Below are 26690 nucleotides of genomic sequence, written 5' to 3'. Positions count from 1 at the left end.
GTACCGTAGTACCCCCGCGAATGATTTAGTACCTTTTGTGTAGACATTTTTGAGTCGATATCAGATTTATGGTACAATAGCTTTGACAAAATATTTTAATATTTTGAGAAAGTCTTTATCAACCTTATTTGCTAATAGTCTTTTACAACTATGGCAAAACAGACATGTTCATGTGGGAAGAAAATCTCGATTTTGTAAAAGACATAGTCAAAAACAGGATTTTATTGAACTTCAAGAAAGTTTTAGTCGAAACAAGTATATAGGCCGTAAGTTCGGCCAGGCCGAAGCTTATGTACCCTCCACCATGGATTGCGTAGAAACTTTTACTGAAGACTGTCATCCACAATCGAATTACTTGGGTTGCGGTAACACTTGCCGATGGCAAAGTATCTTAAAACTTCCTAACACCGTCTTCAAAATTCCAAGGTAGTCCATACGTAGTATATATTAATAAAATAATGAAATAAAATTAATGAAATAAAATTTTGACATTTTCTATAGAAGTAAAATTGGAAAAAATTTTCGATAGAAATAAAATTTGGAAAACATTTTCTATAGAAATAAAATTTTGACAAAATTTTCTATAAAAAAAAAATTTTTACAAAATTTTCTACAAAAATAAAATTTTGACAAAATTTTCTATAGAAATAAAATTTTGACAAAATTTTCTATAGAAATAAAATTTTTACAAAATTTTCTATAGAAATAACATTTTGACAATGTTTTCCATAAAAATAAAATTTTGGTAGATTATTTTTGTATCGAGTGGCAAACCATAAATATGAACCGATATGGACCAATTTTTGTGTGATTGGGGATCGGCTATATATAACTATAGACCGATATGGACCAATTTTGGCATGGATATTAGCGGCCTTATACTAACACCACGTTTATGGACCGATATGGACCAATTCTTGCGTGTTTGTTAGAGACGACATTCTAACACCATGTTCCAAATTTCAACCGGATCGGATGAATTTTTCTCCTCCAAGAGGCTCCGTAGGACAAATCTGGGAATCGATTTATATGAGGCTATATATAATTATGGACCGATATGGACCAATTTTTGCATGGTCATAAGAGAACATATACCAACACCATGTACCAAATTTCAGCCGGATCGGATGAAAGTTTCGTTTCTTAGAGGCTCCGCAAGCCAAATCGGGGGATCGGTTTATATGGGGGCTATATATAATTAAGGACCGATGTGGACCAATTTTTGCATGGTCATTAGAGAACATATACCAATACCATGTACCAAATTTCAGCCGGATCAGCTTCTTTTAGAGCAATCGCAAGCCAAATTTGGGGGTCCGTTTATATGGGGGCTATACGTGAAAGTGGACCGATATGACCCATTTGCAATACCATCCGACCTACATCAATAACAACTACTTGTGCCAAGTTTCAAGTCGATAGTTTGTTTCTTTCGGAAGTTAGCGTGATTTCAACAGACGGACGGACGTACATGCTCAGATCGACTCAGAATTTCACCACGACCCAGAATATATATACTTTACGGGGTCTTAGAGCAATATTTCGATGTGTTACAAACGGAATGACAAAGTTAATATACCCCCATCCTATGGTGGAGGGTATAAAAAGAATGCGATTCTATATTATCGATTTTTTATTTCGGTAGAAAATTTTGTCAAAATTTTATTTCTATATAGAATTTTTGCAAAATTTTATTTTTATAGAACATTTTGTCAAAATTTTATTTCAATTGAAAATTTTGTAAAAATTTTATTTCTATAGGAAATTTTTGCAAAATTTTATTTCTGTAGAAAAAATTTTGCAAAATTTTTTTTCTATAGAATTTTTTTGCAAAATTTTATTTCTATAGACAATTTTTGCAAAATTTTATTTATATAGAAAATTTTGTCAAAATTATATTTTCTTTAAAATTCAGTCTCTTGACAATCTACATAGAATTTTTGCAAAATTTTATTTTTATAGAAAATTTTGTCAAAATTTTATTTCAATTGAAAATTTTGTAAAAATTTTATTTCTATAGGAAATTTTTGCAAAATTTTATTTCTATAGAAAAAATTTTGCAACATTTTTTTTCTATAGAATTTTTTTGCAAAATTTTATTTCTATAGAAAATTTTTGCAAAATTTTATTTATATAGAAAATTTTGTCAAAATTATATTTTCTTTAAAATTCAGTCTCTTGACAATCTACATAGAATTTTTGCAAAATTTTATTTTTATAGAAAATTTTGTCAAAATTTTATTTCAATTGAAAATTTTGTAAAATTTTTATTTCTATAGGAAATTTTTGCAAAATTTTATTTCTATAGAAAAAATTTTGCAACATTTTTTTTCTATAGAATTTTTTTGCAAAATTTTATTTCTATAGAAAATTTTTGCAAAATTTTATTTATATAGAAAATTTTGTCAAAATTTTATTTTCTTTAAAATTCAGTCTCTTGACAATAATCTTCCAGTGAAATTTTTGTTGAAATTTAGTAAAAAGTACCTTTCCGCTCAAAAATACCTTTTTTGTACTTTCTTAAAAATTGTATTTTCCATCCCTGAGTAACTGGCAAAGTGACTAAAATTTTTAAAAGAATATGCACGTTTGGAAATATCTCTTTATTGCTTCCATCGCTGAAATATGCAGGTTCTTTTCGCAGGTTTTGCGCAAACACACATAAAAAGCAGAAATGCATTTTCCAAAAATGAAATTTGTGGTGCGAGAACAAAAACAATTTGTTTTTTTCGACCGTCGTTTGACTGGCTTTTCAACTAGTATTCTATGATTTGTGCTATTTTTATAGGTAAGCGTTTTTCAAAATAAAACCTCAACTTTTCTTCAACATCTTCGATAAGATTTTTCTATGCAGCTAAAAATATATATTTATTTATATAAAAATATTCATTCATTTCGGGGGGGGTTTGATCCCCCTCATCCCCCCCCTGAATACGGCCTTGCGTATAAGCATAGATAAACTATCTTTAAATGCAACTCTCTAAGTTCTACCATGCAGAAGGAATCGATCCAGCGGAGAAAAGTAGGTGGAAATCCCAAAACATATAATTTGTACAATAGCAGCCTATGATTCACCATGTCGTACGCCTTGCTGAAATCCGTATAAATTACATTAGAGGTGTGCGCGTGACACGAAATTCTCGTGACACGCGTGATTCACGCAAGAATCACGTGAGTCGTGAACAAAATCCAAAGCAAGTCTCGTGAATGTGCGTGAATGGGACTAAAATAAATATGTCGTGCGTGAGCGTGCGTGAGAAATAAAATCGGATCGTGAATGTGCGTGAATAAAATTTCTGCAAAATCACGCTCACGAAAAAAATCAAGATTTAATTCATATTCGTATTTTAACTGAAATTAATTTAGCTCTCGAACCATTTTCTATTTTTGAAGTTTGTTACCTTTGCAGATTTCTGTTTGGAAAATGTCGTGAGGTTCGTGAATTTGTCGTGAATCACGAGAATTATCGTGAATCGTGCGTGAACGTGAGTCTTTAAAAGTAGTTCGTGCGTGAGCGTGCGTGAATAAACATTTTGTTTCGTGAATGTGCGTGAGTGAAATTTAAGTCACGCGCACACCTCTAGATTACATCCAGTTGACGTCTTTGAGAGAATGATTCGAACACATGACCAACAAATTCAAGTAAATTAGTCACAGTAACAGGTTGGCTGATAAGTCCCCGGTCTTACAAACAAAAACACATTTTTTTGTCAAAATTCGTTTTTATTATTCAACATAGTTCCCTTCAAGAGCGATACAACGATTATAACGACCTTCCAATTTTTTGATACCATTTTGGTAGCACTCCTTCGGTTTTGCCTCAAAATAGGCCTCAGTTTCGGCGATCACCTCTTCTTTGCAGCCAAATTTTTCCCCTGCGAGCATCCTTTTGTGGTCTGAGAACAAGAAAAAGTCGCTGGGGGCCAGATTTGGAGAATACGGTGGGTGGGGAAGCAATTCGAAATCCAATTTCGAAGTCGCTGTCCAATCAGCCGACTGTCGATTGGACTCAGGAGTGTAGTGATGGAGCCCTGTTTCATCCATTGTCACATATCGACGGAAAAACTCGGGTGTATTACGAGTTAACAGCTGCAAACACCGATCAGAATCATCAACACGTTGTTGTTTTTGGTCAAATGTGAGCTCGCGCGGCACCCATTTTGCACAGAGCTTCCGCATATCCAAATATTGATGAATGATATGACCAACACGTTCCTTTGATATCTTTACGACCTCTGCTATCTCGATCAACTTCATTTTACGGTCATTCAAAATCATTTTGTAGATTTTTTTGATGTTTTCGTCGGTAAAGGGTGATACGGTCAAAATTTGGTCAATATAAACTTGACGTATTTCTTTCAATTTTGCATTTAAAAACCTAAACACCCCTCATTTTGAAGGTGTATGTGTGTGTGTAGAATGTTGCTCCTATTTTGATTTTGGAATTCACTCTTCAGTTGTCAAAATGCCGTCCAAGCAAGAAGAGCAGCGTATCAAAATTTTGCTCGCGCATCGCGAAAATCCGAGCTACTCGCACGCAAAGCTGGCAAAATCGCTAAAAGTTGCCAAATCAACCGTTACAAATGTAATTAAAGTGTTTGGGGAACGTTTGTCGACAGCCAGGAAGTCTGGATCGGGCGAAATCGAAAACCGGAAGCCGCTGAGACCACAAAGAGAGTTGCCGGTAGTTTCAAGCGAAACCCTAACCTCTCTCTCCGAGATGCCGCAAATAAGCTGGGTGTATCGTATACATCCGTGCACCGAGCCAAAAAACGAGCCGGACTATCGACTTACAAGAAGGTAGTGACTCCAAATCGCGATGATAAACAAAATACGACGGCCAAAGCGCGATCCCGGAGGCTGTACACGACGATGCTGACGAAGTTTGACTGCGTGGTAATGGACGACGAAACCTACGTCAAAGCCGACTACAAGCAGCTTCCGGGACAAGAGTTTTATACGGCAAAAGGAAGGGGAAAAGTAGCAGATATTTTGAAGCACATAAAATTGTCAAAGTTCGCAAAGAAATATCTGGTTTGGCAAGCCATCTGTAGCTTCCGGGACTGTCAACCAAGAAATTTACGTGAAAGAGTGTTTGTATAAACGTCTGCTGCCTTTCCTGAAGAACACGGTTGTTCCGTACTGTTTTGGCCGGATTTGGCATCTTACCATTACGGTAAAAAGGCCATGGAGTGGTACGCCGTCAACAACGTGCAGGTGGTTCCCAAGGACAAGAACCCTCCCAATTTAGAAATACTGGGCTATTGTCAAGCGGAACCTAAAGAAGACCAAAAAAACTTCTTAGGACGAGCAGCAGTTCAAGACAAACTGGTTTTCTACGGCGAAGAAGGTGGACAAGGTGGCTGTACAAAATCTGATGGCAGGTGTCAAGCGTGAGGCCAGGCAATTCGGATTTGGAAAAGCGAGAGCCTAACTGAATATTTTTCCTGAATTTTATACTAATTGCACTTGAAAAAGAAATTTAATTTGATTTTTTAAATAAACGATTTCACCGATTTACATGCGTTTTCCCTTGACCAAATTAAGACCGTATCACCCTTTAACAACCTCTTTCGGGCGTCCACTGCGTTCACCGTCCTCCGTGCTCATTTCACCACGCTTGAATTTTGCATACCAATCAATTATTGTTGATTTCCCTGGGGCAGAGTCCGAAAACTCATTATCAAGCCAAGTTTTTGCTTCCATCGTATTTTTTCCCTTCAGAAAACAGTATTTTATCAAAACTCGAAATTCCTTTTTTCCATTTTTTCACAATAACAAAAGTTGCTTCACAAAAGACGCTCGATCTCACAAACTAATTGACTTACAGACGTCAAATCATTTGAAGGTTGGTACTATATAAAAATAATATGCATTTAATACTAGCGACGCCATCTATGTGTCAGACCGGGGACTTATCAGCCAACCTGTTAGACCTACCTCTCATAAAACCATGTTTGCATTCTGATATAATATTAGAAAGGGAGCACGAACTTCTCCTAGTTACCAAAAGCTCAAACAGTTTAGGTATATACACTTAACTTAGCAATACATCTGTAATTCCCAATGTCAGACCTACTACCTTTCTTGAACAAGGGAATGACATAACTAATCTTCCATATGTCTGGGAAGCTACCATCCCTCAAAGATAAGTTCAACAGAAGGTATACCATCAGGCCCAGGGCAATAATTTACAGGCAAGGATCTTAATCCGTTAAGAACCTCAGTTTCCGTCAACGTAATATGGGAAAATATAGTAAAAGAGGGAATGAAATACGGATAGTCCGATCCAACATTCGAACTATCAACATAGGACTCCTTAAAATAATCAGCGAACATATCAGCAATCACTCTCTCATCATTAGAAACTGTGTCCCTATATCTCATAAAATTAAGAAAGGCTCGTGTCGTTCTTTTCGAATTAACGAATAGCGCATTCTACTCAAATAACTTTCATAACAATTCTTGTTGAGTCTGACGAAATTAGATCTAGCAACTGAGTAGCTAAGAAAATCAATAGATTCGCCACTCAAAAGAAATTTCCTGTACAACCTATTTCTTAAGTTACGAACACGATGAAGTTCCTTCGTAAACCAGGGAGGTGCAAGATCCGACTGTCTATTAGATAAGGGAACGAAAGTCCTCATCAGATCGGCAAAAGTATCATAAAAATCAGAAACCTGAGAGACTAAATTATCGCAATCAAATAACCAATCAACACGGCTAAGAGTACCCTTAAGTCCTAATATGTCAGATTTTCTAAAATCCATTCCAATATCCCGACTATATGAATCAAAGGAAATACAAAAAGTAGGATGGTAAGTGTCTTCAGGATTTGCCAAGGGTTCCACTCTAGAGACATAGATGTCAGAGACTTTACAAAATACCAGCCAAAATTTCAGCATAGATATAAAATCAAAAATACATAATCAAAAGTCTAATGTACAGTATTTTATATAAAGCGTCTCCAGATGTCGCCTATATATAGCCCCGATATTAGATTGCGCATATCTGGGAAATCGATCTTTGTTAATTGACCAGACAAAAAAGTAATAGATAACATAATTGCCCCGACAAAAAACCAAAAGTCTCACATACTGTATTTGAGTTACTAGATATCGGTTATATATAGCCCCAATATAGGATCGCCCATATCTGAGAAACCATTCTAGGCGAATTGAACAGCTAATACGGTAATGGCTTTTTTCTTAATTAAAAAAATGGTTTTTCGAGTTTTTTTTCAACTTTTTCTCATTATGAGAAGGTCGTCTTTTAATTTGATTATGGTTTTAAAGATTTTTAGTATTATAAGTCGATTAGTCAAATTTGGTCACTATCAAAACGATTCGTCGATTTGACTCGATTTAAAAAAAAAACAGAAATCGATCAGAAAACTTCAATATTCCAAAAATTCGTCTTCTGCATATTCGACTATCCCATATATCTCAGAAACTATTAGAGAACACTACTTGTTATCATTAGTTTCTGAAGGATTTTATTTCTATCGGAAATTCTGTATCAATTTTATTTCTATCGGAAATTCTATACAAATTTTATTTCTATAGAAAATGTTTTCAAAATTTTATTTCTAAAGCCATTTGTTTAAAGCCATGCATTGACTAAACTACAAGTGTAGCTTAACCAACGGAGGAAAAGAATGTTCGTCAAATTTATATTTTCTATAGAAAATTTTGTCAAAATTTTATTTCTGTAGAAAATTTTGTCTATAGAAAGTTTTGTCAAAAGGTTATTTTCTATACAAAAAATTTATGAAGTACCTCTTTGATTTTTTAGATTAATTCTAAATCTGGCTTTTCCTTCAATTTGATGTGTTTTGGAGCACACAACCAATAAGTGGTTGTAGATTTTCAGTAAAATATAACGCAATCAAATAATAGCGATTGAATCGCATAACGAATAACTTTTTTAAAATAAAATCAGGCCTTATTTGATACGATGTGAAGTGAGCTACTCAATGTAGAAGATCAACAATCCATTGTTACCATTTTTTACACCACCCTAGGATCAGAGTAATTTAATTTAATTAATATATTCTATATAGGAAATGTTTTTGTTTTTATTTACTTATATATTTTTGCAAACATTATATGGAGTGTGGAGGCCCCAAATACAGCATTTTATGTTTAATGATGCTTCTGTGATTAATTTTGTGTTTTGTTGTGTTTAGTTTTTTTTTCAAAATTTTTATGATGCATAGATAATAAGGTAAATTTATAAAACCGAAACATTATAAATATTATTACTTCAAAATATTATTTTCATAAATTTTCGAAGTATTTTCTTTTTTGTGAACAGGATTTAGAATATTCAACGATTAACATTTAGTTTTTGTACCAAAATATTATTAAGGACTAATTTATAAAAAAAAGGTTTTGTATATTCCCAATTTGGTAAGTAACCTATAGTCTATTATATTTTCGAATTAAAAAAAAACATGTTTAATGATTTAAAATTATATTTTGATATTTTAATTGGAGAAGCTTCATTTATAGGATACCAACGTTACAATTGTTGGTTATAGGTCAGAATTGTATATTAAAAGCGAAACTTACTAAATGAAACGGCAGAGCCTATTGAGGAAACGCAAAATATATACCATGCAAACTATAAACGAGTTGAAAATCTATAGTGGCTCATCTATGCCAAGTTTCACGTCGATATCTTGTGTCTTTTGGATGTTAGCCTGACTTCAATAGATTGACGGACGGACAGCGAGGCATATGGAAAGAAGGACATCACTAGATTGGCTCAGAATTGCACAACGACCCACAATATATACTTAATGACGTCTGAAACCATTATTTCGATGTGTTACACACGGAATGACAAAGTTAGTAACAGGTTGGCAGATAAGTCCCCGGTCTTACAAAGAAAAACACATTTTTTTGTCAAAATTCGTTTTTATTATTCAACATAGTTCCCTTCAAGAGCGATACAACGATTATAACGACCTTCCAATTTTTTGATACTATTTTGGTAGTACTCCTTCGGTTTTGCCTCAAAATAGGCCTCTGTTTCGGCGATCACCTCTTCATTGCAGCCAAATTTTTTTCCCTGCGAGCATCCTTTTGAGGTCTGAGAACAAGGAAAAGTCGTTGGGGCCAGATCTGGAGAATACGGTGGATGGGGAAGCACTTCGAAGCCCAATTCATGAATTTTTGCCATCGTTCTCAATGAATTGTAGCACGGTGCGTTGTCTTGGTGGAACAACACTTTTTTCTTCATATGGGGCCGTTTTGCCGCGATTTCGACCTTCAAACGCTCCAATAATGCCATATAATAGTCAATGTTGATGGTTTTTCCCTTCTCAAGATAATCGATAAAAATTATTCCATGTGCATCCCAAAAACAGAGGCCATTACTTTGCCAGCGGACTTTTGAGTCTTTCCACGCCTCGGAGGCTGTTCACCGGTCGTTGTCCACTCAGCCGACTGTCGATTGGACTCAGGAGTGTAGTGATGGTGCCATGTTTCATCCGTTGTCACATATCAACGGAAAAACTCGGGTGTATTACGAGTTAACAGCTGCAAACACCGCTCAGAATCATCAACACGTTGTTGTTTTTGGTCAAATGTGAGCTCGCACGGCAAGCATGTCCAAATATTGATGAATGATATGACCAACACGTTCCTTTGATATCTTTAAGGCCTCTGCTATCTCGATCAACTTAATTTTACGGTCATTCAAAATCATTTTGTGGATTTTTTTGATGTTTTCGTCGGTAACCACCTCTTTCTGGCGTCCACTGCGTTCACCGTCATCCGTGCTCATTTCACCACGCTTGAATTTTGCATACCAATCAATTATTGTTGATTTCCCTGGGCAGAGTCCGGAAACTCATTATCAAGCTAAGTTTATGCTTCCATCGTATTTTTTCCCTTCAGAAAACAGTATTTTATCAAAACACGAAATTCCTTTTTTTTCCATTTTTTTCACAATAACAAAAGTTGCTTCACAAAAGAAACTAATTGACTTACAGACGTCACGTCATTTTGACACGAATCATTTGAAGGTTGGTACTATATAAAAATAATATGCATTTAATACTAGCGACTCCATCTATGTGTCAGACCGAGGACTTATCAGCCAACCTGTTATAACGCCGTCCTATATATAATTATCTATCGATATGACCAATTTTTGGGTTGGCAGAACGCATATCCTACCATCACGTACTAAATTTCAATCTGGTCGGCCACTTCCAAGGCTCTCAAAAAAACTTTTTTGGCCGGTTTATATGGGGGCGATACCTAAAAACCGTCTAATATGGTCCATTTGCAATACCATACGACCTACACCAATAACAACTACTTGAAGCAAGTTTAAAGTCGATAGCTTGGATCTTTGGGAAATTAGCGGGATTTTAGCAGCCGGGCGGACAGATATTCGCATGTACGAACGGACGGACATCGCTTGATTGGCTAGAATATATCAACTTAGTGGGGTGTGAGACCAATACTTATTTCTTCAGAGGATTCACCTACATCGAATGAAATCTGCTACTCCATAGGCTCTGGACAACTAATCTGGGGATCGGTTTATAAAGGAGAAAGATTAATGAGATAATTGGGAAAAAGCCAGTGTGTATACAAAATAAAAAAATCAAGTTTAACAAGTATATACGGCCGTAAGTTCGGCCAGTCCGAAGCTTAAGTACCCTCCACATTGGACACCGTCTTCTACATTGCCAGTTAGTCCATAGATGGTATATATTAAACTAAACAAGTATAAACGGCCGTAAGTTCGGCCAGGCCGAATCTTATGTACCCTCCACCATGGATTGTTTTCTAAATTGTGAGTTAGTCCACACGTGGTATATATTAGACAAAAAGGTATGTAAGTCTACAAATAATTACGAATCGATATGGACTTTTGCACGGTACGTAGGTAGCCAGAATTGAAATATGGGGGTCGCTTATATGGGGGCTACATGCAATTATGAACTTGATATGGACTAATTTTTGTGTAATTGGGGATCGAGTTATCAGAGGGCTATATATAACTATAGACCGATATGGACCTAATTACGCATGGTTGTTAACGGCCACATACTAGCACAATGTACCAAATTTAAACTGACTCGGAGGAAATTTACTCCTCCAAGAGGCTCCAAAACCAAATCCCGGGATCGGTTTATATAGGGCCTATATATGATTATGGACTGATATGGACCACTTTTGGCATAGTTGTTAAATATCATATACTACCACCACGTACCAAATTTCAACCAGCTCGGATGAATTTTGCTTCTCCACAAGGCACCGGAGGTCAAATCTGGGGATCGGTTATATGGGGCCTATGGACTGATGTGAACCAATTCATGCAAGGGGCTCCGGAGGTCAAATTTGGGATCGGTTTATATGGGGGCTATACATAATTATGGACCGATTTCGACCAATATTTGCATGGGTGTTTGAGGTCATATATTAACACCACGTACCAAATATCAACTGAATTAGATGAATTTTAGTCTTCCAAGAGGCTCCGGAGGTCAAATCTGGCGATCGGTTTATATGGAGCTATATATAATAAGGCACCGATGGGGACCAATTTTTGCATGGTCATTAGAGACCATATACTAACACCATGTACCAAATTTCCGCCGGATAGGATGAAATTTGCTTCTCTTAGAGGCTCCGCAAGCCAAATCTGGGGATCGGTTTATATGGGAGCTATATAATTATGGACCGATATGGACCAATTTTTGCATGGTTGTGAAAGACCATATACTAACTCAATGTACAAAATTTCAGCCGGATCGGATGAAATTTGCTTCTCTTAGAGGCTCCGCAAGCCAAATCTGGGGATCGGTTTATATAGGGGCTATATATAATTATGGACCGATGTGAACCAATTTTTGCTTGGTTGTTAAAGACCATATACTAACACAATGTACCAAATTTCAGCCGGATCGGATGAAATTTGCTTCTCTTAGAGGCTCCAAAAGCCAAATCGGGGGATCGGTTTATATGGGGGCTATATATAATTATGGACAGATGTGGACCAATTTTTGCATAGTTGTTAGAGACCGTATACTAACACCATGTACAAAATTTCAGCCGGATCGGATGAAATTTGCTTCTCTTAGAGGGTCTGCAAGCCAAATTTGGGGGTCCGTTCATATGGGGGCTATACGTGAAAGTGCACCGATATGGCCCATTTTCAATACCGTCCGACCTACATCAATAACAACTACTTGTGCCAAGTTTCAAGTCGATGGCTTGTTTCGTTCGGAAGTTAGCGTGATTTCAACAGACGGACGGACGGACGGACATGCTCAGATCGACTCAGAATTTCACCACGATCCAGAATATATAAACTTTATGGGGTCTTAGAGCAATATTTCGATGTGTTACAAACGGATTGACAAAGTTAATATACCCCCATCCTATGGTGGAGGGTATAAAAAGGCCGATTAAATACGTATATAATTAAGTTTGACAAAATTTTGTATAGAAATAAAATTTTGACAAAAGTTTCTATAGAAATAAAATTTTGACAAAATAAAATGTTGACAACATTTTCTATAGCAGTAAAACTTGGGCAAAATTTTCTATAGAAATAAAATTTTGACAAAATTTTCTATAGAAATAAAATTTTGCAAATTTTTTATAAAAATAAAATTTTGCTAGATTATTTTTGGCTCGAGTGGCAACCATGATTATGAACCGATATGGACCAATTTTTGTGTGATTGGGGGTCGGCTGTATATAACTATAGACCGATATGGACCAATTTTGGCATGATTATTAGCGGCCATATACTAACACCTCGTTCCAAATTTCAACCGGATCGGATGAATTTGGCTTCTCCAAGAGGCTCCGGAGATCAAATCTGGGGAACGGTTTATATGGGGGCTATATATAATTATGGACGGATTTGGACCAATTTTTGCATGGTCGTGGGAGACCATATACTAACACCATGTACCGAATTTCATCCGGATCGGATTAATTTTGCTCCTCCAAGAGGCTACGCAAGCCAAATCTGAGCGTCGGTTTATATGGGGGCTATACGCCCATGTTCAATACCATCCGACCTACATCAATAACAACTACTTGTGCCAAGTTTCAAGTCGATAGCTTGTTTCGTTCGGAAGTAAGCGTGATTTCAACAGATGGATGGACGGACGGACGGACATGCTTAGATCGACTCAGAATTTCACCACGACCCAGAATATATATACTTTATGGGGTCTTGGAGCAATATTTCGATGTGTTACAAACGGAATGACAAAGTTAATATACCCCCATCCTATGGTGGAGGGTATAAAAAGTATGTACTGCCGAAAGTTTAGCCATACTGAAACTTATGTACCCTACACAGTGAATTGTGTACAAAGTTACTTGATTTTTACCTAGAGACTATCTTCCAAAGTACTTGACAATATAAAACCAATCGGAGAACTTTTCTGCAGTTTTCAAAAATTCGAGCAGGGCGAGTTTCCCTTTTTTGGAGAAATTTTATGTTTTTAAGTGTACATTAAAATGGTAATTAAAAATCCAAAAATGTCGGAAAATTTTCGTCAATTTAAAGAATCTCAAAATTCGGAATACAATTTAGTTCAATTTTCGCACGAGATAGTTCATTTTTCCCATAATGTAGGTTACTTTTTTTTCTGTGTAGGTGTGGTACAGTGTATGATTTAAACGGCCCGACACTTTTTGTCTTTGCATAATTTGGCTTCATCTAGAGATAACAGTGAAAAATTCTTTAAAATTAATGAAAACGTCTTTAAATTGGTTGACTTTTTATATCTTGACTGCAAAGCAAAAAAGAGTTTACAAATAGGAGATGTTTTTCAATAAAAATATCCTTACTTCAATTCTCTGCTCCTTTGGCTCGGAATCAAAACCAAAGTCATTAGTGTAAAATCTTTGGAACCTTTTTTCAGTGTATTTATTATGTCAAACAGAAATCCTAATTATGCATATTCATTGCAAGGGATATATGAGTTTCAACCCGGCCAAACTTCATACAGTTTTTGGTCCCTCCATAAAGCAAATCTGTAAATGTTTATAATATTAGACTTGTTTTCTTTTAATACTGGATAGCCAAGTGAGCTTAGTACATTAGCTCACTAAACTAAACACAGTATTAATATGATGACCGAAATTAAATGATATTCCACATTTTTATACCCTGCACCATAGGAGTGTATTCGGTATCGAAATTTTGGTCTCAAACCCCATAAAGTATATATATTCTGGGTCATGGTGAAATTCTGAGTCGATCTAGCAATATTCGTCCGTCTGTTGAAATGTATAGCAGATAATATTACAAATAGGCAATATCGCACCACTTTTAGGAATTGCCCTCACATAAACCAAACACCAGAATTGATAAACTTTATAACAATTTTTGACTTGCGGATCCTCCTGGAAGAGCAAACTTCATCCGATCCGGTTGAAATTTGAAACACGATGTTAGTGTATACCATCTACCAACCATGCAATAAATTGTCCTTATGGGTCCATACTTAAATATAGCCCCCATAAAATCCAATTCCCATATTTGAGCTTCGGAGCCTCTTGGAGGAGTAAATTTCATTCGATCCAGTTAAAATTTGGTACGCGATGTATGCATATGTCTTCTAATTTGCCTGCAAATGAAAGCCTAGAGGTATTTTGGATCCATAAATAAGTGTGCGAATATGGTGATTTGGAAGGGCCTCAATATAGCCCGGTTTCCCGATTTTTTTTTGACTTCTAGACACCATAATTGTTTACGATGAAATTGGAAAATTAGAGGTATTGTAGGTCCATACACCAATCTATCGAAGATAGTGTATATCGGTCCCTGTTTTGGTGGATCCCCCATATAACCAAATCTCCAGATTTGACTTCTAGAGTGTCTACATATCCCCCTTTTGTTCCGATTCGCCTAAAATTAAAAATCAAGAGGTGTCCATAAACAAGTGTGCCGAATATGGTGTGTGTCGGTTCATATGTTGGTATAGCCCCCACACACACAAAAAAATTTCACGAAAATTTTTCCAATTAAAATATTAATTGAGTTTTAAAAAATATTCAATTAAAAATTTAATTGATTCAACAAATTTTTTAATTGAAACAAAAATCAATCACAAAAATAATAGTATCAATTAATTTTTTAATTGGATCAATTAACTTTTTAATTGACCTTTTATTTTTAATTGATACTATCATTTCTGTGATTGAAGACATTTCAATTAAAAATTAATTGGATCAATTAATTTCGTGATTGAATCAGAAAAAAATTTTCTTGTGTGCATATGGCCTGATCTCCTGAATATACTTCTTGGCCTTATGGACACTGAAATTCGTATCTTATTTTTCTGAAATTTGTTGTATAGAGGTATTTTAGGCATGCACAAAAGTTTCTCGAATATAATGTGTATGGGTCCCTGTTTTGGTATAGACCGATCTCTCAATTTGACTTCTTGAACCTCTAGACACTGCAATTTTTATCCGATTTGCCTGAAAGTCTAAATGTTCTGAAGTTATTTCGTTCGCTCAACTATAAGAATATGCTACACAGTATTGCCAGTATGGGGGTTTTCCCCCAAATCGGAGATATTTTTTCGTGGATGGGGACGAAATTTTTGAGTTGGGGACTTGGGGATTTAGTGAGGAAAATCCACACATTTGGGGATTTTCGTGGGGAATTTTCGAAATCGATTCAGTATAATAAATCAGATTTAGAATTATGGTTAATATGAGATTCTTTACTTTTACAGAATTATGGTTAATATGAGATTCTTTACTTTTACATGCTTTACAAAAGGCTTTAGAAGTAGAGAGAATCTCCAAGCATTTATTTGGGGGCCCAAGAGGTACTTTACATTTTACTCTGTTTCCTAAGAATTTTTTTACTATTGTGAAATTATTTCGTTAGGACTCGGGTCGATCTGTTGCCCCCTCATTTGCCTACATCACTGATTTGGAAAATATATCCCATAGAGTTCATATCGGGACAACAACGCCTTTTGATCGATCAACCAATTTTTTTTCTCGAGCATTTAGAAGACGATTTGTATAAGGCAAATTTTCGATGACACTTTATACCAATAATTACAATGGCTCGTATCGGATGATATTTTGACCACCCGCCTCCTGGTTTTGTGTTTTGTCTTTCTTTAGCCTTGTCTTTAGCCTTTTTTTTCAATTTTAAATTCATTACGTATTTTTTATGGCAGAGTCTATTCCTTTACTTTTTTTTAAAGACTTCCCAAAAATATATTGGGGATTTTTGTGGGGAATTTTAAATTAAATTGGGGATTTTTGGGGATGAAAGCGTTCCATTTTGGGGACAAGAGCCCGGAAAATACTGGCTACTGATGCTACACACACACACTCTCCATTCCTATTTGTGTGTTGTTGGCACCTACAATAAAAACCCAAACCCGCTCACAGCCTGCATTCACTGACTTTTGCCCAAAGACAATAGCCAGAAGAAGATGGGAGATTAGCTGCCGAGAACATAAAACCATTTACTGGGCTAAGTCCAGTGCTGCCGCTACTACTTCAATCGAAGTATTTTGCTTCATTTTCACAAAATTTACTTCGTCACTCCTTCTTCCGAAAATCTGCTTCACTTTTTGTTCTGCTTCAAATTTTTAAATTTTTCCCCATATTACCTAATTGCTTTTCCTATTCCTTTAATTACGATGAACATAGCGGTTTTAATCATTGAATTATCAACCGATGTGGACCAATTTTTGCATAGTTGTTAGAGACCATATACTTACACCGTGTACCAAATTTCAGCTGGATCGGATAAAATTTGCTTCTCTTAGAGTCCCCGCAAGCCAAATTTGGCGGTCCGTTTATATGGGGGCTATACGTAAAACTGGACCGATATGGCCTATTTGAAATACCATCCGACCTACATCAATAAAAACTACTTGTTCCATACTCAGATCGACTCACTTGTTCCATGCTAAGATCGACTCAGAATTTCACCACGACCCAGAATATATATACTTTATGGGGTCTTAGAGCAATATTTCGATGTGTTACAAACGGAATGACAAAGTTAATATACCCCCATCCTATGGTGGAGGGTATAATAAAATGAATTCTATTTTTTTGTTTTCAAAAATGTATGCTACTTCAATTTTATTCAATCTACTCCACTTTTTTCCAAAATCTACTTCACTCAATTTTTCACTAGCGGCAGCACTGGCTAAGTCCATACTTTTCGTTCATCGAACCAAACGCGTATACGACAAGTATTGACATAGCATTAAAATGCAAATAAAAAGAAATTAAGCGCAGGAAATAAATTTCTATAAACGGGAAAATTTATTTTTTTTGTTGTTGCCTAAAATTTAACATTACCCATCAAAAACTGGGTAAGCACTAGTGATTCTTTCAGTAATACCGGTAATCAAAAAGTTACTACTTGCAGTATTACATGGGATTTAAAAATAATAACTCACCTGTGTAGGCAAAAAGTGATTCTTTCTATTAATACCGGTAATCAAAATCATATCTTGAGGTCCGGGTTCGGCTCTACACTGGTCACCGTTAATAGTAGCGATAAGTAATGCCAAATTACATTTCAGAAAAAATTTCCAATAAAATATACCTTTGTTTTCTAATGTTATATAGTACATAATTTGTATTACAAAATAACATCATTGAATAGATCCATGTCGTGGAGCGTGGTACAGTGTGTTGGATTAAAAAACAACAGGGATGAGTTCGCACTTTTTGGGTATTTTTATGGTAAAGATATTATTTTTGGAGAGCTGGTATGCTTGCGAAGAAGTACTTATTTTTCGACAGCTGTTATGCTTGCACGGAAGAACTTTCCTCCAATGTCATGCCCGTGTAAAAGTATTACTACTGATATATGTACCAGGAAGTTGTTACCAATTTGGCGCAGGCATACTTGTATACATACTTGGTAATAGGAGTTTTTGCTGGGTTGTTTCATTAAGAAAATAAATTTTTCATTTAAAAAATAAAAAATTAAAAACATGTATGGTACTAGCACCGTCAATGCAACATTTGGTGTGGCGTAGGCCAATGTACCATCTTCTTATATCTATTGTGTTTGCTTCTGCCAATCAACTGATCGACGATTGTGTTTGTTTTTCTGTTGATAATTAGTTACTTCGTGTCGCATACGAAGTTTCGTCTTTGCTAAAGCAAAATATTCTATCTTCCCTAAAAATGTTATGTTTTACTCGTATCGTGAGGATTACAACAAAACCAAAATATTGGAAAGAACTGCACAACGATTCCTTTTGAATGTAATGGCTCTGCAGTGCTTGACACTGTAATCGCTTTACAGTGTTTCTGTTCTATTCATTAATCGAAGTATTCGATTACTTCGAATAGGCTTGTGCATATGTATATAAATTTACATGAGAGAGGATCTGTCATCAAATTCAGCTGAAATTCTTTATATTTATTTACGACGAAGAGTTTTCAAATCAAACTATTATACATGATTCATGGTGGTGGGTATTTATGTTAAGATTCGGCCCGGCCGTATATACCTGTTCAACCAAATAATGTCAAAATACAAAATGCTACGCAATCATTGACGCCATGATTAGAATGTCCACCTTGCATAAAAAGAGCCACCATGGTGCAATGGTCAGCATTCCCGCCTTGCATACACAAGGTCGTGGGTTCGATTTCTGCTTCGACCAAACACCAAAAAGTTTTTCAGCAGTGGATTATCCCACCTCAGTAATGCTAGTGGCATTACTGAGTGTTTCAAAATTTATCTAAGTGGTTTCACAGCAATGTGAAATGCCGTTCGGAGGAGGTCCGTTGTCACTGAGCCTAACATGGAATCGGGCAGCACTCAGTGATAAGAAAGAAGTTCACCACTGTGGTATGACAATGGACTGAATAGTCTAAGTGAGCCTGATACATCGGGCTGCCACCTAACCTAACCTGCATATAAAGGCTCAAGGATTCAATCCCAGATTCGACCGAACACCATAAGGTTTTTGAGGTTTATGGCATCTCTAAGTGAATTCACCGCAGTATGAAACGCCATTCGGGCCCGGCAAGAAAAATAAAGTCCCTGTGTCACTGAGCTAAACATGTTACGGGAATAGTCTAAGTAAGCCTGAAATAGCGCCACTATATCTAACATAACCTACGCAAACAATGTTATGTATGGTTTTCATCCATAACTTAATACAAATATAAACGTTGTCATACATACTATTTTGGCAGTTTAATTTAATGTTCTGGTGAAAAAAAAACGAACATACTAACCACTTGTACCGTGGATGAATTTCCATTATTGTAATCTACAAATTTTGATTCCCCAGTTTATATTATATTAAATACTCGAACAAATTCATAACGATTGATTTTGAATTACTAAAATATTAAGCTTCTATTTTCAAACAACAGGTTACCATAAGGTTTGTAAAAACATATTTGTGTGTGGTGTAGGTTTTACAAAAAAGATTTACATTTGATCCAAATGTTTTAAAAAAATTATTAATACATTTTTTTTGTAAAACTTGATAATAATTTTCAGACCCAAAATACGGTATATGAAATAATATCGGATATGTCCAGTCGACAGGATGCCATAGAGGAACGTTTAACAAATCTGGAGGATAAATTGCAGGCCTTACAAGTATTGTCTAAATTAAATAAAAATACAAAAACACTGAATTTAATTCCATAATTAAAAAATATTTTCTTTTAATAAATTCATGTGATAAATTGTTTTTCTGTTTTGCTTTTATAGGATCACATGGAAAGCTTGCCCGAGATAATAACCCGTTGCCTGAGCCAACATCAAGAACGTGTAGAACAACGTAAAAATTTCTTGCATCCAGATGCGGCGGCGCAAACCCTGCAGCCGCCGCATACGCCACAGCCCATGTTCAATGCTCCCTCGATGCAGTTTCCCCATTCAAGGTGGGTACTTAATGCTTACTCGACCAATTCAACCATTGCCGAGCAACAAAATCAGCAGCAACATCCGCATCTATTTTCCACCACCAATCACCATCTTTTCTCCTCCGACACATTGCCATTGATTCCCTTTAAGAAATCCATGAAACCATTGACATTGCCACCAACTCCACCACCACCAATACCACAATCAAAATCCTTACCATCACAACCACCTTCACTGCCACAATCTCAATCTTTGCCACCGCCATCACAACCACCACCTCCACCTCCGCCTATGCGACACTTTAATGCAAATAGAGCAAATTGAAATCGACTATTGTCCCCCCCACCACAACTGAAATTTTCTATCCTGGCCCTTAACAAATTGGAATGGCTCCTAATTAGATTTTATAAATAGAGATAATATGATGTTATCTTTGAGAGAAAAAGAATTTCATACAATATAGAAAAACAAACATAAAAAAATTTCGCAAAAAACGATAATTAAAAGAATTTAGTGTTTTATCTTAAGTTGTATTTTTTTAAGTTTTTTTGTATACAAAATTAAAAACAAAAAATATATATAAAACATAAATGTAAAAAAAAACAAGTGGCAATTAGTTCGGCCAAGCCGAACCTTATATATCCTCCATCATAGATTTGAAGCCCTAGACCACTCAAAAATTTAAAAAAACTGATAAGAAAATTTAAGAGTTTAAAACATGCTAGTTTCCAAATCGAAATCAAAGGTTGATATTTTAAAAGATAGGTGACTTACTTTAAATAGCATAATAATTGTTATTTCTTGATTCTCAAATACCAAGATAGGTGGTTGGAATATGTACACAGAAAAAATATGACTAAGCTAAATTTTTAATTGAATTTGAAAAACTGTTCAATAAAAATGTTCATTGGTTCCATTAATTTCTTAATCAATTTTATTAATAAAAAATTTATTCTTTTCAATAACTTAATAATACGAATTCCTTAATATTCATATCGAATTAGCTCGAATTCAAATTATAGTAAAATGTATTTGAAGTTGACAACGAATTCAATTCAAAAACTGATCAATGTCCAATGAAAAGAATGATTGAATATTTTGACGGTTCCAATTAAAAAAAAATATTTGATTCGGGTAATTTTTTATTTACAATCAACAACTGACATTTTCGTATTCTGATATTAAGGAAGTTTTAACGAAAGTAACAAATAATACACCATAAAAAATACCACTCACACTGTTGCAATTACAATTTCAATCGAATTTAGAAAATACCACTAATTTTTTTTAATAAAAATTTAGTTGCGGTTGAAAACGAATTTATTTAAAATTTTTATTTTATATAAAAATGTCCAATTAAAGAAGTGATATTTTGACGTTTTCAATTAAAAACGGAATAATATTCCAATTACATCACAATTCATATTTCAATGCGTTTTATTGAGAACCTACCCAACAAGATTAAAATCTTATAATTACAGTGCAGGATTATGAATGTTAAAACATCTCCGACATATAATAAAAGCATATAACAATTAAATTTTGAAATAAGAAGAAAATAAAAACTAAAATTAATAGAAAAAATAAGTATGTACGGCCGTAAATTCGGCCAGGCCGAATCTTATGTACCCTCTACCATGGATTGCATAGAAACATGTACTAAAGACTATCATCCACAACCGAATTACTTGGGTCGCAGTAACACTTGCCCATGGCAAGGTGTCTTAAAACTTCTTAACACCGTCTTCTCAATTGTAAGTTAGTCCTTGCGGGATATATATTAAACAAAAATAAAAACAACCCGATTAAATACGTATATAATTCAGTTTGACAAAATTTTCTATAGAAATAAAATTTTGACAAACTTTTCTATAGAAATAAAATTTTGACAAAATTTTCTATAGAAATACAACTTTGACAAAATTTTCTATAGAAATACAATTTTGACAAAATTTTCTATAGAAATAAAATTTTGACAAAATTTTCTATAGAAATAAAATTTTGACAAAATTTTCTATAGAAATAAAATTTTGACAAAATTTTCTATAGAAATAAAATTTTGACAAAACTTTCTATAGAAATAAAATTTTGACAAAATTTTCTATAGAAATAAAATTTTGACAAACTTTTTTATAGAAATAAAATTTTGACAAAATTTTCTATATAAATAAAATGTTGACAAAATTTTGTAGAGTAATAACATTTTGACAAAATTTTCTATAGAAATAAAATTTTGACAAAATTCTCTATAAAAATAAAATTTTGCCAAAATTTTCTATAGAAACAAAATTTTGTATAGTAATAAAATTTTGACAAAATTTTTTATAGCAATAAAATTTTGACAAAATTTTCTATAGAAATAAAATTTTGACAAAATTTTCTATAGAAATAAAATTTTGACAAAATTTTGTATAGAAATAAAATTTTGACAAAATTTTCTATAGAAATAAAATTTTGATAAAACTTTCTATAGCAATAAAATTTTGACAAAATTTTCTATAGAAATAAAATCTTGAAAAAATTTTGTATATAAATAAAATGTTGACAAAATTTTGTGTAGTAATAACATTTTGACAAAATTTTCTATAGTATGAAAATTTTGATAAAAGTTTCCATAGTAATAAAATTTTGACAAAATTTTCTATAGAAATAAACTTTTGATATATTATTTTTGGCATGGTTGCTAGCGGCCATATACCTGCGCAATGTACCAAATTTCACCATGTACCAAATTTCAAGCGGATCGGATGAATTTTACTCCTCCAAGAGCTCCGGAGGTCACATCTAGGGATCGGTTTAAATGGGGGCTACATATAATTATGGACCTATATGGACCAATTTTTGCATGGTTATTAGAGACCATATACTAACACCATGTACCAAATTTCAGCAGGATCGGATGAAATTTGTTTCTCTTAGAGGCTCCGCAGTCCAAATCATGGGATCGGTTCATATCGGGGCTATAAATAATTATGGACCGATATGGACCAATTTTTGCAATTAAAATTTCTATTGAATTTAAAAAATACAGCATTTTTTTTTTTTTGTTTTCAAAATAAAAATGTATTTGATGTTGAAATTTTATGTGACAAAAAAATTCTAATGATCAATCACTTTGTTGTGATGTTTTTAATTAAAAATTTTTTGATACTATTGCAATTGAACAACTAACATTGTTGCTACCTTAATTTCTAGTTTAGAATTTAAAATCAACTATTTTAACAGAATAGACATTGAAAATAGGGTTTTTATTAATTGCATCGTATTCAAATTTAAAGCCAATAAATTCTTAAAAAAAGGAAAAAGAAATAAAAGCATCACTAAAACTATTACAATTAAAATTTTAATTAAATTTAAATAATATCACCAATGTTCGGTTTTTAAATAAAACATTTGTTTGAATTTGACAATGAATTCATTTAAAATTTAATTAATGAAAAGATCTCTAACTAGTGATTGAATATTTTGACATTTTCAATTAAACACTGTTTGGTTCAATTTATTTTTTATTTACAATTAAAAAATATTCCGCTTAAATCAGTAACTAATATTATCGTACTCGAATATAAAACAAAATAATTCCTAAGAAAAGGGTAAAGAAAGTGTCAAGAAAAAATATCACTAAAACTGTTGTAATTAAAGTTTCAATTAAATTAAAAAAATACGACCATTTTTTTGCTTCCAAAATAAAAATTTATTTGAACTTGACAATGAATTCCTTTAAACTTTTAATTATTAAAACTATCTCCAATTAAATAAGTGATTGAATATTTAGAAGTTTTCAATTAAAAATTGTTTGATTCAAGTATTTTTTTATTTAGTATTAAATAATATTACACTTGAATCAATAATGACATTATGGTATTCGTATACAAAGCAAATAAAGAAAGTGTCAAAAACTACCCAAAAAAATATCACAAAAAACTGTTGCAATTAGAATTTCACTTCAATTAAAAAATACGATTTTTTTGTTTTCAAAAAAGTGCTAAAAAATTCTAATTATCAATTGTTTTGTTTTGACGTTTTTAATTTAAAAATGTTTGATTATGTTAAATAAATTTTTTATTTACATTTAAAAAATATTCCAAACCAAGAAACAACAAAGTATCACTAAAACCGTTGCAATTAAAATACTAATTGAATTCGAAAAAACCATCATTTTATTTTAAATTAGACAACATATTCATTAAAAATTTTAATTTATAAAAAATGTCCAATTAAAAAGTGATTGAAAGTTTTAACCTTTTCAGTTAAAACATTGTTTGATACAAGTAATTTTTTATTTACAATTGAATAATATTCCACTTGACATTTTCGTATTCTAATATAAAATAAATAAATTGTCAAATATTACTTGTTAAAAAATATATCACTAAAACCGTTTCAATTAAAATTTTAATTAAATTTAAACAAAAAAATATTCAGTTGATAGTTATTTATTTGTTAATTATATTTGTAATTAATTATAGTTATTAATTAATAGAAGTATTTTAATTGTAAATATAATTGTGAGCTTTGACTGCTAGGATCTTAAGCTTATGTTCAATTTATAAATTAATTGATTAAAATGTTTTAATAAAGCCAAAAAAAATGAAACACAGAAATTAATTGCACATTTTTTTATATTCAATTGAATTAATTTTTTATTTGGCGTTGTTCAGTAACATTTTTTAATTGAATAAATCAATAAATTAATTGATTTTGGTGTAAAAAAATCAAATTATAGTTTCCATCAATTTAGTAATTGCAGTTATTTCAATTACAAATTATTTTTATTAAAACGTGTTTGAATCGAACATTTTGAAATTGAAATCGGTAATTGATAATAGCATTTCCGTAGTTGTAATAATTTCATTTCATTTTTTCTAAATAATATAAACTAAATAGTCATACGTCTTTGTGGATCAAAGAAATACTTCTTGTTCCAAATTTCGGATATATCGTGCTATGCCTTTAAATGTAAAATCAGGGGATGGGTCAAAAAAATAAAAACTCACGTTTGGAGCCGGTGATCCGATAAGTACAAAAATAACAATCTCAGACAAAGAACACTACGCGGACTCCCCCTCTATTATACGAAATAAAACCAAAACTCAGGGGGTTATTCTCAATTTTTGTCGGAGGCAATATCAGCAGTTCAAAAATGACAACAGACTAACCGAAGTTTTCATTTCATCCCAGATACTATGAATACTTATCAATAATGTATATATTTCTAGTGATTGGCAAACAAATGTTGAGAATCCTTCTTAAGTCATTACTTCTAGAGATTGACTTCCTATTCACTTTACAAAGCGTTATTTTAAGAAGGTATAATGGAAAAATGTAAATTTGAAAAGTATATCGATCGATTTTCTCGGCAGACGTGGAATTTGTGATAAAATATTGACTAGTAATCACGTAGAGATAAAAATTGAAAAAGTTAATTTTTTGAGATTTTCCTTAATTTTTTTTTTAATGAAATCCGAAATACTGAAATAGCATCACATATGAAGAACTAATACGAAATGCAGCGGATGCTTAAAAAGATGCCTTCTACTATCCCAGAAAACAAATGTATATATCGGGAGAATCTAACCTGTAGACGGTATGGCATGAGATAATAGATTTGTAAATCTGCCTTGAAAGAAGCTACTCGAATCGTGGATTTTGAAATCGATTAATGTACGCAACTGCTGTGTTAATTTATACAACAGCTGATTCTATTTTTCTATTTTTGACATCGAGTCTATCGATTTTTATATTGGTCTAAATCAAATCAAGTCGAAGTTTGATTAATCGATAATCTTTTACACCACCATCAAAAACTAAAAATGCCACAATGTTAGAAGTCTACTTCCCTATAACAAAATTCAAAATCGGACTTAACCAACATTTTAAAAAGTTGAAATTTCCAAGTATAGATAATATCGAAAAATCCACTTTTGTCTAGTTTGCTAATTCAGGTTCATGTTCTATCTTTTTCTGTCCATCGTTAGGAATTAAGGCATTTTTTAATTTGTTTCCAGTCTCTGTTTTCAAGCTGACCCAGGTCCCGAATCATCTCTTACCCAATAGGGTACGAGATGATTTTATCTGGTAAAATCAATTTTCATACCCTCCACCATAGGATGGGGGTATATTAACTTTGTCATTCCGTTTGTAACACATCGAAATATTGCTCTAAGACCCCACAAAGTATATATATTTTGGGTCGTGGTGAAATTCTGAGCCGATCTGAGCATGTCCGTCCGTTTGTTGAAATCACGCTAACTTTCGAACGAAACAAGCTATCGACTTGAAACTTGGCACAAGTAGTTGTTAGTCGGCACAAGTAGTTGTAGGTCGGATGGTATTGCAAATGGGCCATATCGGTCCACTTTTACGTATAGCCCCCATATAAACGGTCCCCCAAATTTGGCTTGCGGGGACTCTAAGATCCGGTCCGGCTGAAATTTGGTACATGGTGTCACCATATGATCTCTAACAACCATGCAAAAATTGGTCCACATCGGTCCATAATTATATATAGCCCCCATATAAACCGATCAACCTATTTGGCTTGCGGAGCCTCTAAGAGAAGCAAATTTCACCCGATCCGGCTGAAATTTGGTACATGGTGTTAGTATATGGTCTCTAATGACCATGCAAAAAATTGTCCACATCGGTCCATAATTATATATAGTCCCCATATAAACCGATCACCAGATTTGACCTCCGGAGCCTCTTGGAAGACTAAAATTCATCTGATTCAGTTGAAATTTGGTACGTCGTGTTAATATATGGCCTCAAACTCCCATGCAAAAAAATCCATAATTATA

At 33.6% G+C, this 26690-nt stretch overlaps 1 protein-coding gene across 2 annotated transcripts in view; it reads left to right on the top strand.

The window, feature by feature from the left end:
- SK (small conductance calcium-activated potassium channel) overlaps positions 1–20353 on the top strand; it is a 966885-nt gene extending 946532 nt beyond the window's left edge. For both annotated transcript variants that reach the window (XM_075300451.1, XM_075300452.1), the window contains 2 exons: positions 19519–19620; positions 19735–20353. In XM_075300451.1, the coding sequence (XP_075156566.1) occupies positions 19519–19620; positions 19735–20214 (582 nt within the window). In that variant the 3' untranslated portion in view covers positions 20215–20353. The remainder of the gene's footprint in view (positions 1–19518; positions 19621–19734) is intronic.
- Positions 20354–26690: the final 6337 nt, after the last annotated feature.

The sequence above is a fragment of the Haematobia irritans genome, chromosome 3, assembly GCF_050003625.1.
Source record: "Haematobia irritans isolate KBUSLIRL chromosome 3, ASM5000362v1, whole genome shotgun sequence".
NCBI classification, from domain to species: domain Eukaryota; kingdom Metazoa; phylum Arthropoda; class Insecta; order Diptera; family Muscidae; genus Haematobia; species Haematobia irritans.
The sequence above is the reverse complement of the archived record's forward strand: the minus strand, read 5'-3'. Positions and strand labels throughout refer to the sequence as shown.